Source organism: Eucalyptus grandis, chromosome 6 (assembly GCF_016545825.1).
Source record: "Eucalyptus grandis isolate ANBG69807.140 chromosome 6, ASM1654582v1, whole genome shotgun sequence".
In the NCBI taxonomy this organism is placed as follows: Eukaryota; Viridiplantae; Streptophyta; class Magnoliopsida; order Myrtales; family Myrtaceae; genus Eucalyptus; species Eucalyptus grandis.
The window spans coordinates 475,290-492,424 of record NC_052617.1 but is presented as its reverse complement, the minus strand read 5'-3'; the positions used below and the strand labels follow the sequence as shown (position 1 = coordinate 492,424).

General features: G+C 39.7%; 2 protein-coding genes across 5 annotated transcripts; both read left to right on the top strand.

Moving 5' to 3' along the window:
* Nucleotides 1–422: 422 nt before the first annotated feature.
* LOC104447753 (hypothetical protein) lies at nt 423–4,506 on the top strand. 4 transcript variants are annotated; one of them, XM_039316100.1, is made up of 12 exons: nt 423–730; nt 836–929; nt 1,520–1,618; nt 1,721–1,837; nt 1,932–2,190; nt 2,285–2,442; nt 2,548–2,909; nt 3,003–3,102; nt 3,239–3,298; nt 3,483–3,566; nt 3,650–3,724; nt 3,977–4,506. In XM_039316100.1, the coding sequence occupies exons 2-12, from the start codon at nt 855–857 to the stop codon at nt 4,277–4,279; spliced, it is 1,692 nt and encodes a 563-aa protein (XP_039172034.1). In that variant the 5' UTR covers nt 423–730; nt 836–854; the 3' UTR covers nt 4,280–4,506. The 4 variants fall into 4 exon arrangements, with proteins under 4 accessions (XP_039172034.1, XP_010059760.2, XP_010059759.2 ...); XM_010061458.3 differs by having other exon boundaries at nt 425–730; nt 2,288–2,442; nt 3,650–3,766; XM_010061457.3 differs by having other exon boundaries at nt 425–730; nt 3,650–3,766.
* Nucleotides 4,507–15,137: 10,631 nt separating this feature from the next.
* Nucleotides 15,138–16,855, top strand: LOC104447754. Its single transcript, XM_010061461.3, has one exon. It carries the CDS (start codon nt 15,502–15,504, stop codon nt 16,633–16,635), a length of 1,134 nt encoding a protein of 377 aa, XP_010059763.1. The 5' UTR covers nt 15,138–15,501; the 3' UTR covers nt 16,636–16,855.
* The last annotated feature ends 280 nt before the right edge of the window (nt 16,856–17,135 follow it).

Here is a 17,135-nt window from a genome sequence, read left to right as displayed (position 1 = left end):
ACATATGATCGACGACTTGTTGGTCGGCTCGAAAGGCATTATATCCTTATGAGTCTGAGTTGAGTTGGAAACTTTACATTACAGTGTCCAATTTAAAATACATATTCCAATAAATTCGCTCTAGATTTCATTTTTTTTTCTTGGGTTCATTTGCATTGCATGTTGTCATCTATCGCACCGGTAGAATATGTGTCAATAAATAATTTATCAATTATGTGAATGAAACTCAATAACATATCTTCTATATATTATTATCGATGAAAAGGACTTTGTAAATATCAAATAACGCCATCGGCACTAACTTTTTCGCGATAAATATAATGGACGTTTTAAAAATGGAAATTCTTTCATAATAAGCATGCTTAATTAGTAACCTCGCATTTTCCTAAACGGAGAAGTGCACAAGGGAAGGATTTTTTTACTTTCAACCTGCCGCCAAAAAGGGAACTCTGTCTCTCCTCTGTTCTCTCTCTCTCTCTCTGGAATTCGATAAATCTTTCCAGTCCAGCGAAGCATAACAAGACACAGCGAAAAGCCCCCACAATCTCTCCTCCTCCTCCTCATCATCATCATCATCCTCCTCCTCCTCTTCTGCCCACCTACGTATTCAAGTAGGATCTTCCTCGTCGTGCTTCCTCCATTTGACTTTCAGACTCCCCTCCTCTGTCTCTTCTGCCTGGAACTCCAGCCTCTGCTCCCCCTGTCTGTTGGATGGGATTTATCCTCAAAGGTTCGATCTTGGCTCGATGCAATGCCGACACGGATACGGAAAAGCGAAAGCTTTTTCCATTATAGAATCGAAGTGAAACTGACCCAATGTTGTTCTTGTCCTCAGAGCGCGGATTGCGAAGAGCATGACGATGAATGTTAGAGGAGGAGGAGGGAGTAGGCTGCAGCAGTCAACGAGAGCTCCAGCGAAGCATGGCAGAGTAAAGTCCACAGTTTCCCGAAAGCTTTTTATTTCCGTTCCTTCGGCAACTGATGTCGATGTTGTAATGATTTTTCTTTTCAGTGGTGATTTTGAAACACGGGTTGGATAGCAGCAACAAGCAAAGTGCTTAGCTTTTCGACTATGTTAGCGTCGATTTTCTCGGTTTTTACCCCGGAAAGATGGATTTACTGTCTTTAAGGACGAGGCTCGAGGAACTGAACCGCTTGTGAATTGCATTCATTTTCATGAGAATCGGGGATTGACTTTATATACGTTGTAGTTTAGGAAAATGCTTTTCAATTTTTCCTTGTCATTTTCATCGGTTCGTCTCCTGTTCACTCCTTGCTTGCTGTATGAATCTTCTGCCAAATTCCAAATTTCCTCCAGAAAGTCTCGACTTTTCTATCTTCTTTTGCTTAGCTGATGTATGTATTCCCAGGCATTAAAAATTTGAAGGTGACCCATTTCCTTAATGCTCTCTGATAATGTCTGAATCTTTGTCAATTTTTAGTTTTTCCTACTTCTGCTTTTAGTTTATCTTCTTGTCATTTGAAGAAGCTCATCGTTTCTTTAATTATTGGATAGCAGAGGGTGGAAATGTTGGCAACCAAATCTGTGGATGCAACGAAGTCAACTGCTAGTCAGCGAAAATTGAGCAGAGAGAGAAAATTGGCGCTGCAACAGGATGTATACATCTTGTACTGAGCTTTTGTTTCCACAAATTCTTGTTTGATGACTCTAGTCATTCGCAATAAAAATCACCAATTTTGTGAAATTTCTAATTTCCAGGTGGATAAGTTGAAGAAGAAGCTCAGACATGAAGAGAACGTTCACAGGGCTCTTGAGAGAGCTTTTACAAGACCTTTAGGAACTCTGCCTCGGCTCCCCCCTTATCTCCCAACATGTGTTAGTTAACGTTTCGTGTTTCGTGGATTTATATTTTGATGTGACTGTTTGATTATGGTGATGAATAAACTGTGTGTTGGTTTCTGAATTTTAGACTCTAGAACTCCTGGCCGAGGTTGCTGTATTGGAAGAGGAGGTTTTGCGGCTGGAAGAACAGGTGGTACATTTCAGGCAGGACTTATATCAGGAAGCCGTGTACATTTCATCATCCAAGAGGAAGATTGTTGACAAAGCATCTGATTTGCATAGACCAAACCCAATGAAGAATCTTAGACCTGAACGGCCCAGAGTCCAAGCTCAAATTGCTGGCGGCTCCACGCCCTCTGGAACCAGGCACTTGTTGTCTCGCCCTGGTGCGCTCGGATTCCCAAATTAACTTCACCTCTCTACAAGAATGCATTGCTGGAACTTAGAGCGTTAATCTCATTCATCTCTGTTGCTTTTCAGCAGATGCATGTGGGGAAGATAAGCAAGCATGCACTAATTCTACAATTGACAAGAAGGAATCTGCCGCACATAAAACCCATGGAGCCAAAGTTGCTAGAAAGGGACGCCCTGTAGATAATGGCTTGGCAGAGAAGTATTTGGAGACTCAAAAATCACAGGTCTAGTTTTTTTACTACTTGTCATTACTATGTTCAACTACAACAGCCTAGCTCTCGTTATTTATGTTCTGTGGATCATTGAATATGGAGTTTCTGAATGTCCAGCTTGAGAGTAGAGCAACAGACCTAGAAAAGGCAAAAGCAAGGAACCGAACAGATTCTGATGATGGAGTGCGAGGTGATGAAAATCCGAACAAAATCTCCGAGAATGTTTTGAAGTGCCTGTTGAGCATATTCTTGAGAAAGAGCTCAAAGAAGAGCAGGGTTACAGCTGAAATTTCATCATTCTTGTCTACGACTATGTCGGAGGAGGGCAGTGCAGAAATGGACTTCCTTGATCCCTATGGCACGCGTTCAGAGTATAGAAAGAAAGATATTGGCCCATATAAGCATCTTTATTCAATTGAGGCTGGCTCAATCAATCCAAACAGAACGACTAACTGTGTATTTTTAGAGCAAAGGTTAAAGTGAGTCATCACTAATCGAAGTCGATTGATTTCTCATCTTCTTGACAGACATTTGTCGATGTAACAGGAGATTTTTGTCTTCTGATTTTCCAGAGTCCTCCTCGGAAAACTTGCGCGTGTCAAGTTGGAGAATCTCACTCACCAGGAGAAGCTTGCATTCTGGATTAACATTTATAATTCATGCATGATGAAAGTATGTAAGGGTATTCATGGCGATTATTACACTGTCTTTGTTTTTTGCTTCTCATCAAATTTAAGTTTATTGATAATCATAATTCATTTGGCATGAAGTCTCTTATATGACCATCGACATTGTTGAATTCTTCCAGGCATTCCTCGAACATGGAATATCAGAAAGTCCCCACGTGGTTGTTGCGCTGATGCAGCAGGTATAACCTTTAGAATTCTCCATGAGCAATGAAGTGCCAATAAAATCCATTAATCATGTAAAGAAATTGATTTATCTTTACTTCTGTTTCGACATATTTCGCCTGTGAATTGAGCAATAGCTTATGAAGACCTTTGATCTGAGCAGCCGGTGACTTACATTCAGTTTTCCAAATTTTTGTCTAGGCAACAATAAATGTTGGAGGACACCTTCTTAACGGCATAACAATCGAACACTTCATCCTCAGACTTCCTTACCATTTAAAATATGTGAGTCACATCCATTTTACCTTCATGAAGGTCATGTTTTGGTTTTGAATTCTACTGAGTAAGCTTCCTGGTCTTGATTCCAGACCTCCACAAAGGGTACAAAAAATGCGGAATTGACAGCGAGAAGAATCTTTGGATTGGAGTTATCTGAACCATTGGTGACTTTCGCACTTTCCTGTGGAAGTTGGTCATCTCCTGCTGTAGGTTTAATGCATGGAATAGAGCCACCATTCTTATCTGCTATAGTCCTGCATCTATCATTTTTCTGGGTTCTCTTGTTCCACGCAAGCATTGCGCTTTAGTTCGTTACATGCACATTTCTACAGTAAAATAATCTCTTCTCACCTTGAGGCATCTGCATCTTATGCTTGTTTATGTTCTTACTTATTATTACCTTTTTCTGAATGAAGGTGCGAGTCTACACGGCATCGCAAGTGGAGAATGAACTTGAAGCAGCGAAAAGAGACTATTTGCAGGCTGCAGTCGGAATTTCTGCCGAGAAATTTGTGATCCCAAAGCTGCTGGACTGGTATCTGCTTGACTTTGCCAAGGACTTGGACTCCTTGCTCGATTGGATTTGTCTTCAGTTACCCAGTGAACTAGGAAAACAAGCAATCAAGTTTCTTGAGATGGGAAAAAGCAATGTTCCTTCAAAGTTTGTTCAGGTTGTTCCCTATGATTTCACTTTTAGGTACCTTCTATACACACAATAAGTTTTGGTTTTATTAATTTGCTAGCCTCAATATAGGTTCTTCGCACAATCTGTGTCAATAATGTATAGTGCAGTTAAAGTTATAATTGGTTCTCGTAAATCTCGGGAACTAATTCTTCAGCCAGAGTATGCTTCTTGTAAATGGATCATGGGAGGAAATGCAAATAATCAATGATGCCGGGATCGATGTTCTGAACATGCTTGAATATTGAAAAGCAATGACTTGAAGACACCATGTTAATTCTAGGATCAATGAACACTTGTATGTCTGTTTTTTCTATTTCCTACTTTTATTTTTGTGTTTGGGTTCCCGGTTTAGCATACCAGAAGACCCCATTCACACACCACGCCTTAATCCGACTAATCCTGAAGGGACGTAAGATGAAAACTACAGGAGTACATTGCATGTACATGTTAGTTTTGTCATAGGCGATTATGCATTCGAAGCAGATGTCAACCGCCTCAATCAGTGATGAATTGTCCGTTTCAGGGACAGATGTTGACTTTTTTAGCAGCACTAGTGTTACATCACTTTCAGTTCAATGCAATGACAACAAACCACATAATGAAACCGAAGGGTTTAATGGGAAGTTGTGGGCATTAAAGAACATTAGGTTTGAATAGTAATGACGCTTTCCTTTGTCTGGCAACGTTTGTAAATGAGACTTGCATTGACAGCACCGGGCAAATGGAGGCAAAAAGAGGGATAAGATAAGACATTGGGGAAATTTTCTATGGACGCTCGCATTCAAGGACAGCTATTGCTGCTGAAGAAAGCATTTGCAATCTGGTGAGGCATTAGGTATCCTCAGTGGTCCCGGAATCACTAGCCATGATCTTCCCAGTGGAACGGGTCACTTGATCAGTGTTGATGACCGTTTACCAACCCCGTGATGTTGACGCATTCCAGCTTTTATTCGTGCATGGTAAGAGCACAAACTACAGTTGACATCCAATTTCCACTTAGCAGCATGATCTGAATACCGGGTGTGGCTTGAACAGCAACTGCAGCGAGAGAACCTAAATGCATCACACGGCAACACACTTTCGCCTGGTTAACGTACCAATCGACCAACACTTGGAGATGGAGAATCGACTGCAGTTGCTACTGAAAATCAGGATGCTTTGAAGGATGGCCTATTGGAATGTTTAGGCGCGTCACATGCTGGAGAAATTCCGTTCATACAAGTGGTCCTAACTTAGCTGTTTACCCATAGTTCTGCATAACCCTAAAACCGTTCACACCTCCATCAAATTAAACCACACCGCGCTAGAAGTTGCTTTTGTCGGTCACCACGAGACTTTGACAAAAGATAAAAGGCCCAGAAGCTGCCATGGAAGTACTTGAGGGTGTTCTTTCATCTCTCATCACTTTCTTCTCAAGAAAAGATCGGACTGTAGCCATGACCACCAGCCCATCAAATACTGACAACACAAATTCCATGGGACACTATATGAACAGTTAAGTTAAAGCTCAACAGTTTTCAGTGTCTAAAATCGAATCTTGCCATTGAGGGTGGGGATAATGTTCCAACCGGAAAGATAGATCATGGCCTCGAAGGGAATTGTTATCTTCCAAACGATGGAGATGTCCATGTTCGACAAGTGAAAATGACTCTCCTTCACCCTCTGTCGGCAATCCGCTATTATAACTTAGGAAGCATCGACACTCTCCGAGAGTTTTTGTATCGTGTCGAACATTTCGACACATATCCAATACTCTCCGATACTCGGTTAACACGTGTCGGAAAATCGGACACTTAGTCAATTTTTTTGATACTCTTCGACACTCGAGTCAAAATTTCAACATGCAAGTTTCCGGCACACGATTCTAACATGCAATGTTAATTTTAAAAATTTTCAATAAATGAAAGGTCAAATATATGTGAAAAAAGTAAAAACTAATTATAAAAGTAACAAATTAGGGGAAAAAAAAAAACCTATATTTTCTTATTTTCTCTTTTAACTCTCACTTTCTGTGATATACAATTTATCCTCAAGTTTGTTCTTCTTTTTTTTTACACATCTCATGCAAGTCTAGAATATGAATTACTTCTTCTTCTTTTTCTCTTTCCAAGTTTTATGAATTTATTAAAATGGAGTCGAATTTGTCAAAATGAAACAATGAAGGATATTAATAAATGGTGGATTAATATTTTTAGTGTAAATTTATTATAGGATTTTATTATTATTTATTTATTTGTGAATTTGAATCAGATTAATTTGATTGAAATAATTATAAAATAATATATTTATAATTATATATATATATATATATATATATATATAATATACAATGTGTTCCAATATATCGTAATTCTCTATTTTCTAATAAACGGCTTGTCGGCATGTCGTGTCGTATCGTGTCACATATCGCGTGTCGGTATTGGTACTACTTAAATTGTAACTCAATAGTGGTCAGACCTACATAGTAATTACAGTCATCCACTAAAGTAAACTTCCATTTGTTTGTAATTGACGTACTTGATAGTAATATGACAAACTTTTAATGAAGTGATGGCGTGATAGATTTGTGATTAACTTTCTAGATGCCACATTGAATGCACGTGTGTTTTCTAACGAATCTGATCCGCCAATTAAGGTATTGAGTTATTTGCAAATTGTTGAATTTCGGAATTGAGGAGTTCGAGGTGTCGGTGTCGGGCAAGAAATGCACGTTTTCTTGTCCGAAACTTTGGTTGTTCGGGGCAACATAGCTTTGTGGACGTCGGCAAAGTTGCCGAACCATATAAGTTCATGCGTCATTGTTCTCCACTTCATCGATAGGTGCGGTGCGGCCACAACTTAGAACTTACACCGTTTTATTGGGCCTTGGCCCATCTAGCGAGGCCCAGAAGGCAAGAAGTCCATAAAAGGGATTTGACGTCCAGAGAAGAATGCCCAAGCGAAAGCGGCAGGGCCCATGTGGTGGACTTCAGGCTCATAGCAGTTAGCACGGTTTAGCCGGTCCTCGGAGGGTTATGATGACAATTGGGCCGCCACGCACCACTCCCAGCTCCCGTGGCCAAGCCGAGGAGGCTTCTTTGCTTATGGCGTGCAAATTGACAAGGGATGATAGAACAAATTATTTCTGAACATTGATCCAATATATAATATGTTCATTAAATTTCAAATCAATGTTTTATTTTGTTCTTTAGACCTTTAATTTATTCAATGTAATCCATAAACTATTGATAAATGTTTAATGTAGTATCTAGACTCTATGAAGATGTTCAAAATTTCGTAATCACATTGAATATTGGATCAAAGTTTCGGGATAATATTGAACAAATAAAGAGTCAAGAAATAAAATTGCACATTTGATCAAAGTTCACATAACACATTGAACAAATTAAAAATTCAAGGATGACAATCGCATATTGGACCAAAGTTCAACCATCATTTTTGTCATTTTTCCAATTGATAAATTCCACAAGAGGTTCAAGCTAGTCTCCGAGAGCTTAGCAAAAACCGTGTATCATCACTTATTATTGGATTTCTCAGATCATTTCCCTTTGGCTTATGTTTCTCGCCCCCGCACGTAATCCCGAACATCAACGAGCAAGGTACACTTCTGGGCGAGCAATTTCAATCTCCATTATCGGTCTATGCACGAGTATTTGCTTTTCGCATGCACTTAAAGATCAAAGACCCTCACGGTTGTTTTTTCTACCCACTTTCAACTGTTCATCTTCCTCATTTCCCCGCTCTTTAATCACCTTGTCGAGTGCAATATCAGTACGGCAATCTCTCAAAGCAAGTGGCCGGACAAGCTTGACTTTTGATTCAAAACATCGGATCGACGGAATACCCCAACTGGGTCGTTACAAGCACCATTAGACAAATACGCATTATCAAATTTCAGCCTCGACCATCCAAGCCCATAACATTCTGCAGCTACTGGAAAGATTCGACGTGTTTCTGGATGGTCATCAGGAGGGGTAATGTCAAACTGCTTCTCGACGTTCTGCATAAGTACAAGAACCAATCGCCAACTTAGAGGTCTCCACAACGCCATGCACAAAACGTTGGCTATTTCAGCTCTTCTTATCATTTTCAACTTTTTGGCTCATCTGCGACCACCTGTTCTCTGCAATATTTTATGCAGTCTGCAACGATACAATCAAGTCAGGCGAATAGCGTGGAGGAGTTACTCATGGAGTTTGTATATAGGTGATCTCCAACCTACGCCGTTTCGTTTTTTAAAGCTGTCGGGCGCAATCACTATGTGTGCCAGGGTTTTGACGGCATAAAAAATTGCAGCTGTACTTTCTTCATTCAGCTACGCAAGGCCGACCATAATTACATGACGGAAAAAGATTTTATATCGCCATATACTTTTCATGGTCAACGACAACTTTATCCAACACCCACGCACGCTCGAGTTTTGTCTTTATTTTGCGTGGATCCTCCACGTCGTATTTCTATATTACTGGTTATTAAAAATCCGTGCCTTCCCAACAATGTAGATGGCACAAATGTTACCATAACTTTCACATGATGGGCAATTTAGTATCATAATGTTACAAGCATTAATATAAGTGCCATAACTTTTAAAAGCAAATAAGTTTAACGGCATCGGCAATTTTTATGTCGAAAAATTACAGGTGCGTTTAGTAACCATTATGTTCTTGAGAATAATTTATACTTTTAAAAATTATTTTTTTTTGATTTTGTTCCTCAAATGAGGTTTTGAGCATTAAAAAGTGTTTGATAATTGTACAAAATTTTTATTCCTAGAATTGAAATGCATTTAGTAGGACCATCAAATTTATTTTATGATTTAAAATTTCTTTTAATTTTTTAATAATTTTATTATCTTTTTTTTTTTTTTTTTTCATTTTCTTCTTCTTATTCCTCTAGTTGATCACCAGCCTTGGCTATGGCCGGCAACTAGCAGCCATACAAGATCTGCAGTCTCAGGGGAGCCTCACTAGTGGTTAGGTGAGCTCGGCCTTGATTTGGTGAGGCTCGACCTTACCTAGCCATCGCGAGGTTGGCCTCACCATGGCCAAGCGAGGTTGGCCTCATTGGGGACCAGTAAGGCTCTAGCAAGGTCATTGGCGATTAGCTAGAGGAAGAAGAAGGAGAAGAAAAGGAAAAGAAGGAAGAAAAAAATTACTTGATTCTTAAGTTTTTCCAAGGAACAAAAAAGCAATTTTTTTTTTTACTTGTTGATTCTATTCCAAATCTATTCCTGGGAACAAAAACATTATCAAATAGATTTATATTCATATTTTGTTTTGGAGCACAAAAGAATAGAAATAATTACTATTAGATTGGTTACCAAACAGGGCCTACGTTAACTTTTGGCAAGTCAAATCAAATAATTTAATATATAAATGATGCGATGTGGGATTATTAGGTAAGGAAAATTGGTGATGCCATCGAAGTGATTGGTTTCAATAGTTATAACACTTAAATGAACACTTGAAATATTATCACGAAAGTGCACGCCTTATGAAAATTGTGACACCGTTAGTAGCTTTTTTCTCAATAAAAGTTCAATTCAAGTGTAGTTTAATTAAAAACTAAGAACATATTAATTAAAAGGTTTAGGAATTCATTGCACTTCTGAATATAAGTTTGGATTTGATTGCACCAACCAACAAGTTAGGTACTCAAATGCATTTCGAACATCAATTTTAGGGTTATTATATACTTTTCCCAACAAAGAAATAGCATATCATACCACAAACACTGCGGGACCTAATCAATTCCTTAAAAGACTCCATCTCAGTTCTTATTTAAATATTAGGATCACCAGGATATAAAACATGGAGAGAGTATTCCCCCCTCTTAGGAAAGACAAAGATACAAATGGAATTAGTGAACCAAGGAATTGGGATTAAAAAATAAATATAAATGAAATTGACACTGTATATCTTGCATAACATTATATACATTTAGGTTATGTTTCCCTTGTCCAATCTAGGTCTCTGATTAATGAATACAAGAATTTGTTATTCATCAATGAAATTGTCAAAGGATAAAGGGAACTATGATTCTATTTGGAGATCAAAAGTATAGAAATTAAACTTATATTGCACATCTCGGCCTGGAGCTAAGGGAGAGGATCTAGGCAAGTTCAACAAATATATTATTTTGTTTGGAACGAAGAACTCTCGCGATATTTTTTGTGAAAAATGAATGATTTGTAAATTATTTTTCCAAAAGTAATTGTTCATCTTTCGTAAAAATATTTAATAAAAAAATTTCATTAACTAATTATTTTAAATGATACAAGCGATCATTTTTTTAAAAATAAATTTTAAATTATTTATTTTTTGCGAATTTGAATGCATTCACGGTCAAAGATATATGATTTTCTTACTTTCTAAGGCATATAACATTCAGATTCCTCCTCTCCAATATTCTACATATTTTTATAACCATCTCTAGAAACAGATTTCCGCCTATAAAAGGCCACTTGTGTCAGAAACTTACACCAGACACAGCTGTCTTGGGAGGAAACTAAATGATTTCTAATGGAGAATATTCGTTCATGTATGTAAGAAGTCCAAATTCTAGAAGTCTTGACAATTCCGATCACTTAGGTCTTTTCTTTTATTAAGCACATGTTCCCAACTCCCGATATGATAAATGTGTGAATGCATCTTATCTTATTCCAGCTTGGTTAATTTTATCAACCGATGATGTCATGTAATTTCTATTGTGCAAGTTTGGAAATAGTCCACATTAAACTAATCACTATTGGACCAAACCTATACTTATAGGTCACTTTCACAGCTTCCTACCAGGCAAGATGCTTATAGAAAATTGAAAATCTTACCTGTATCAATAACACATGAGTTCAGTGCATATCTCATATGATCTAACGAGCAATGGCATTGAGCCAACTACACCATTCATGGAACAATCTCATCCTTACCGATATCAACCTTATATGTCGATCTCAAATAGTATGTTTACTAATTGATTTTTCTAATTTTGATACGGTTGAAGTTCTTAGAGATTTGAACAACTTGTAGGATTGTACAAGCAAAATATTCTTCCTTGACAAGGACCACTTGGATGAAGTTTTGTGAGGATGAGGTATCTCCTAGGGAAGTTGCTTTGTGAGGGCCAAATCTATATGGAATACTATACTCACAAACAATAAGTCAAGTCGGTGATAATCAATGATTGTGCTTGTCCATGATTCATTTCCTTTTTCTCTCTCCTTTTTTCCCGAAGTACCTCTCTATGCTTGAGAGTTGTAGCACCATAATGATGCATAGTGGCTACTCAAGTTATCAAACAAGATTTGTGGTTGGCCAACAATCCTTTCTCTTTCTTCGAGTTTCTGTAGACATGTGAGAACAAGAGATAATTGCATTGATAATAAATCATCATTGCCAAGAAAAATTGATATAGTCTAAAATTAAAGAATAATTGATTAAATTTAGAGTAAAAGACACCGAAAATACTAAATTATATCCGTTGTGACATATTTACCCTATTTTTGTGACACCAAAATTCCCAAATTTATACCCTATGTGACACATATACCCCAAACTTATAAATGTAGTCCAAACCTTTTCTGTGATATAAAAATCATAAACTTGTATTATGTGATGTATTTACAACAAAATTTGGTGTCGCGGAAAAAATGTAGAGTTTTCGATGTCACAAAAAAGAGTTTGGTAAATATGTTACACATGTATAAGTTTAAGGTAAATAGGGTAAATATATCATACGGGTACAAGTAAAGGGTTTTTGGTGTCGCAAAATATAATTTTGAGTCAATGTGTCATAGTGGGCAAAGTTGAGGGTTTTTTTTTTTTAACAGCTTTCTTCCTTTAAGTTATCTTATCGAGAAATTGATGCATCTCACCGTTAGGCCTATTAGTGTTGAGAGCACGCTGTAGAAGCCCAATACTTTCACCTGGGAAGATCTCCAAGAGAAAATCCAAGTCCGAACCCGTCAATATATCTTGTGGGACTTACTTTCATTCAAAAACTTAAGCCAATGAGTTATGTGTTAACTAAGATATATTAATTGCTCAACACCACATCAATTTTCTAATGTAGGACTTATCTCTTACAACTCTCATAACAATCTCCTTCTCACGTATCACCTCCAATGTTAGATTTGTTCCCCCTTAATTAAAGTATTCTTTGCATTAACTTATGGGCTCACGTTGTTACACCATAATGTCCATCTGCCTAGAAACCGCAACCATGGGCTTTGATATCAATTTGTTAGGAGTGCATAGTAAAATTTCGATATTTTTACTTGGGGAGATCCTAAAAATTTCCCCTTCGTATGTGAGTTCCAATATTAGATTTGCTCCCCCTTAATTTAGGTATTCTTTTTACATTAACTTATGGGCCTACATTGTTATATAACTACGCCCACTTGCCCAAAAATTGCAACCATTGGCTTTGATACCGTTTTGTTGGGAGCATGAGCAAAAATCCAATACCTTAACCTAAAGAGATCGTTAAGAGAGAGCTCAAATTCAAATATGTTAATACATCCAATTGGACCCACCTTCACTCAGAAATTAAGCTAATGAGTCATGTGTCAACTATGATATATTACCGATAAAAAAAAAAAAAAAAAAACTATGATATATTAACTATTCAACATCATATCAATTTTTCGATGTGGGATTTCTCTAACACAACTCACATATGTATCCTAATAATCTCTTCCTCACATGTAAGCTCTAGTATTAAGTTTGCTCTTCCTTAATTTATGTATTCTTCTACATCAATTTATGGACCCGCATTGTTATATCACAATGCCCACCTACCTAAAAACTGCAACCATGGGCTCTTATACCAATTTGTTGGGAGCGTACAATAGAAGCCCAATATTTTTACCGAGGTCTTCCTTAATTTATGTATTCTTCTACATCAATTTATGGGCCCGCATTGCTATATCACAATGCCCACCTGCCTAAAAACTGCAACCATGGGCTCTTATACCAATTTGTTGGGAGCGTACAATAGAAGCCTGATATTTTGGTGTTAGGTTTGCTCCCTCTTTAATTTAGATATTTGTTGGGAGCACATAGAAGAAGTCCAATACCTTAACTTAAGGAGATTATCAAGAGGGAGCCCATATCTGAGCTTGTTAATATATCAAATTTGACCTACCTTTATTTAAAAGCTTAAGCCAATAAGTTATGTGTTAACCAAAATATATTAATTACTCAATATCATATCAATTTTCCGATGTGGCACTTCTCTAGCATAACTCACATGTGTATCCTAACAATCTCTCTAAGCTCATGTATTAGTTTTGCTTCTCCTTAATTAATATATTCTTCTACATCAACTTATGGGCTCACGTTACTACATCATAATGCTCATCTGATCGAAACTGCAACCATAGGCTTTTTTTTTATACCAATTTGTTAAGAGCGCATAGTAGAAACTTGATATTTTTACTTGGGGAGATCCTATTAATCTTCCCCTCACGCGTGAGCTCCAGTGTTAGGTTTGCTCTCCATTAGTCTAGGTATTCATTTGCATCAACTTATGGGCCCACATTGTTATACCACAATGCCCACCTTCCTAGAAATCGCAACCAACGGCTATGATACCATTTTTTGGGAGCGTGCGGTAGAAATTTGATTCCTTGACCTAAGGAGATCGTTAAGAAAAAGCCCAAATCTGAACCCGTTAATATATCCATTTGAACCCACATTCACTCAAAAACTTAATAAGTTATGTGCCAATTAGAATATATTAATTGCTCAACACCACATCAATTATTCGATATAGGACTTCTCTAATACAACTCACACATGTATCCCCTCTCTCCCTCTTGGAGTTGTCACCACACTTTAGATTAAGGCCTTGACCTCCAGGTCGCCAACCTCAAGCGACCCCAGATCCAGTGTCACCCAAGGATGGGCCGCCACTTCTCATGGCACAAAAAACTCTATGGTCACAACTATCGCACTAGCAAGCCCCTTGCCTTAGAACATAGGGGCTGGGGGTGGAAATGGACCAAGAGATAAATCAACTAAGAGATGAAGAGGGAAGATGAGGAACGGCAATAGGGTGTGAGATAGTGCAGTCTGTATTCGAGTGTGGCATGGTGCCATGGCTATGGCAAAGGGGTGGGTGATAGCAAAAGAGGGGAGGTGAGAGTATGCTAGATTTTTTGTGTTTGCTGGTGAAAATCCATAAAGTTTTAAGAAGTTTACATTAGTTTGAGGTAATTGTGACAGCTCCTTAATTTTAGAGGATTCCAATCCTAGTAAAAATATGTTTGGCTTATGTCCCTCACATGACGAGATTGAATTGGTTGCTACATTCAAAATAACACATGTAAATAAAAATGAACTTGTTAAACTTTTTCTACATATATCAAGTGCATGTGGGACAGCATCAGTACCATAAACAAGGGTCCAATAAACTGTTGAAAAGTTACTGTTTAGTGAGTGGCAATCAAGATAACTCATGGCGCCTGCCTTGATATGGGCCAACATCAATCGAAAAGAGACCCTTGCCCCCATCATTCCAAAAGCCAACAGTCCATTCACAAGATCTCTCGGTCTATCCTTTTGCCTTATTAAGAAACCTGCAGCCTTTCTACATCTCATGCCATCCCTTTTCCCCACATCCCCAGAAAACTTTCCCTTACCCTCCAAGCCACCACCAGATCACCACAAGCTCAGGAATAAAAATCAATTCCTTTGACCGCATGATTTCTATTCAACTCATGCGTGGAAGCTAAACAAGAGAGGGAAAGATCAACCCGGGTGATGCCACTCATTACGCATTGTTTTCACCCTTACCTCACTCCTTTCCTTCCCTTAAATTTTAATCTGCTCCTTCTCTCCTCTTGTACAATTACATACGTCCACGTCTCCAACCTTCTGCCGCAAGGAAAATTCAGCCTCGTTGATGGGTGGGTCACCAAGATAGATGGCAGCATATTTTAATGGTCTGCAAAAGGACACAACCCAGACCCGTCGCGTTATCATGGGTATTCAATGGAAACGAGAAAGCAGCCCACAATGTACATCCACATGCAGACGCAAATCAGAGCAAGAAAAGTATAAAGTGGCGGCTCCTGATCTTGACTTCCGTGGGTCAGCAATCTCTACTCCACCCCTCTTTTTGTTCTTTCTCTCCTGCTTCCTCTCCCCACCCCTTCATATAATTTCTCTCTCCCTCCCCATCTCCCAGTCTCAGCGATAATTCTCCTTCTTTCTTTCTTTCTCTCTGTCAAGGGAGCTTTTGCCAAAAGTCTTCACCATGGAGGTGATGATACCGCCGAGCATGGAGTTCGACTTCAACAGCGCGCGTTCCTCGCCGCAAGTGAGTGCTCCGTCGACGCCGAAGCGCTTTGGTGATTACTTCTTCAGCGCTCCGACCAGCCCTGCTCGGGTGGCCGACTTCTACCGCGAGTTTGCTGAGTTCTCCTCGGAGAACCTGAGCGACCCTTCTTCTTCTTCTTCGTGTTCGGCCACTGTTCCATTCGTTTGGGAAGAGAAGCCCGGCACTCCGAAATCCCCGCAGCCGAAGACTTTCGGTAGGGAACCAGTTGATTATAAAGATGATGGTGATGATGGATTCAACTTCGCTTTCGACTTGAGCAAGGACTCCGAGAGGCAGTCTCTTTCGGCCGAGGAGCTCTTCGACGGTGGGAAAATCCGCCCGCTCAAGCACCCGCTCAAGCACCCGCCCAGGCTACAGAGCAACCGCTCGGCTCTGACCCCTCCGAGGAGCCCGCTCGCGCCATCGCCCAAGAGTCCGAGATTGCAAGCCAGAGGCAGGAGTTCATCGAGAGCGAGGAAAGAAAGCGACCCTTTCGAAGCAGCGATCGAGAACGCTAGGAGGAGCGCAGAGCCCCACCAAGCCAGAGGCAGAGGGAGGTTGCAAGGTTCCAATTCTGGCCGGAGAGCGGCCCGGTCGCTGTCCCCGTACAGGGTATCTGCCTATCCATGGGATGAAGAAGAGAAACAGCTGACCAAGCAGACGCCGACGTCCAAGCCCCCCTGTTTCCCGGGTCCTTCGGCTTCGGCTACGTCGAAAGGGTCGTCCAAGAAGTGGAGTTTGAAGGACTTTTTGCTGTTCAGAAGCGCATCGGAGGGTCGGGCTACAGACAAGGATCCATTCAGGAAGTATGCGGTGGGTGCGCTCAGGAAAAAGGAGGACGCGGCGAGGAACGCGAGCTTCCGTTCCATCGACAGCCCCACCGGGTCGATATCGCGGAGGCGAGGCCCGGTCTCCGCGCACGAGCTGCACTACACCGTGAACAAGGCCGTCTCGGACGATCTGAAGAGAAAGACCTTCCTTCCTTACAAGCAGGGGATCCTGGGGAGGCTGGCTTTCAATCCCGCCGTCCATGCCCTGGCTAACGGATTCGGGTCCTTGTATCGGCAATGAAATCTCATCTTAATACGATTGTTTTGTCCGTCTGGAAATCATAGTTTTGTTTTCATCTTCGCTTGTTTTCCCTTCGGTTATGTAAAGAAAATTTCTTTGTTCCGATAAGTGTAGAGTTCTTTACGTGAGGAACATGTTTTCGTATATGTTGTATGATGAAGGAGAAGATCCTGTTCTTTCAATGATCAATTGAGCTCTTAATTTTTTTTTTTCCACTGCAGATGGGTTAATGTCCCTTCTATGATTACTTGCATATTGTCTTAGATCCTATACAGGCCGCCTTTCAACAAAGATCTCTAAACCCTTAATTAAACCGCCAACTGAGGATTTATTGTTTCGTGGCCTAAGCATCGGAAACCTGGAGCAGAGGCTCCTCGGAGTCGGGGATCATGGAGCAACCCACTAAAGGGTGCAGTGTGCAGGTGAAAATCTGGAGGCCGTCCATCCCCATCTCAATTAGTGAAATGAAACCATGTCATAGAAATGTCCTATCAGACACT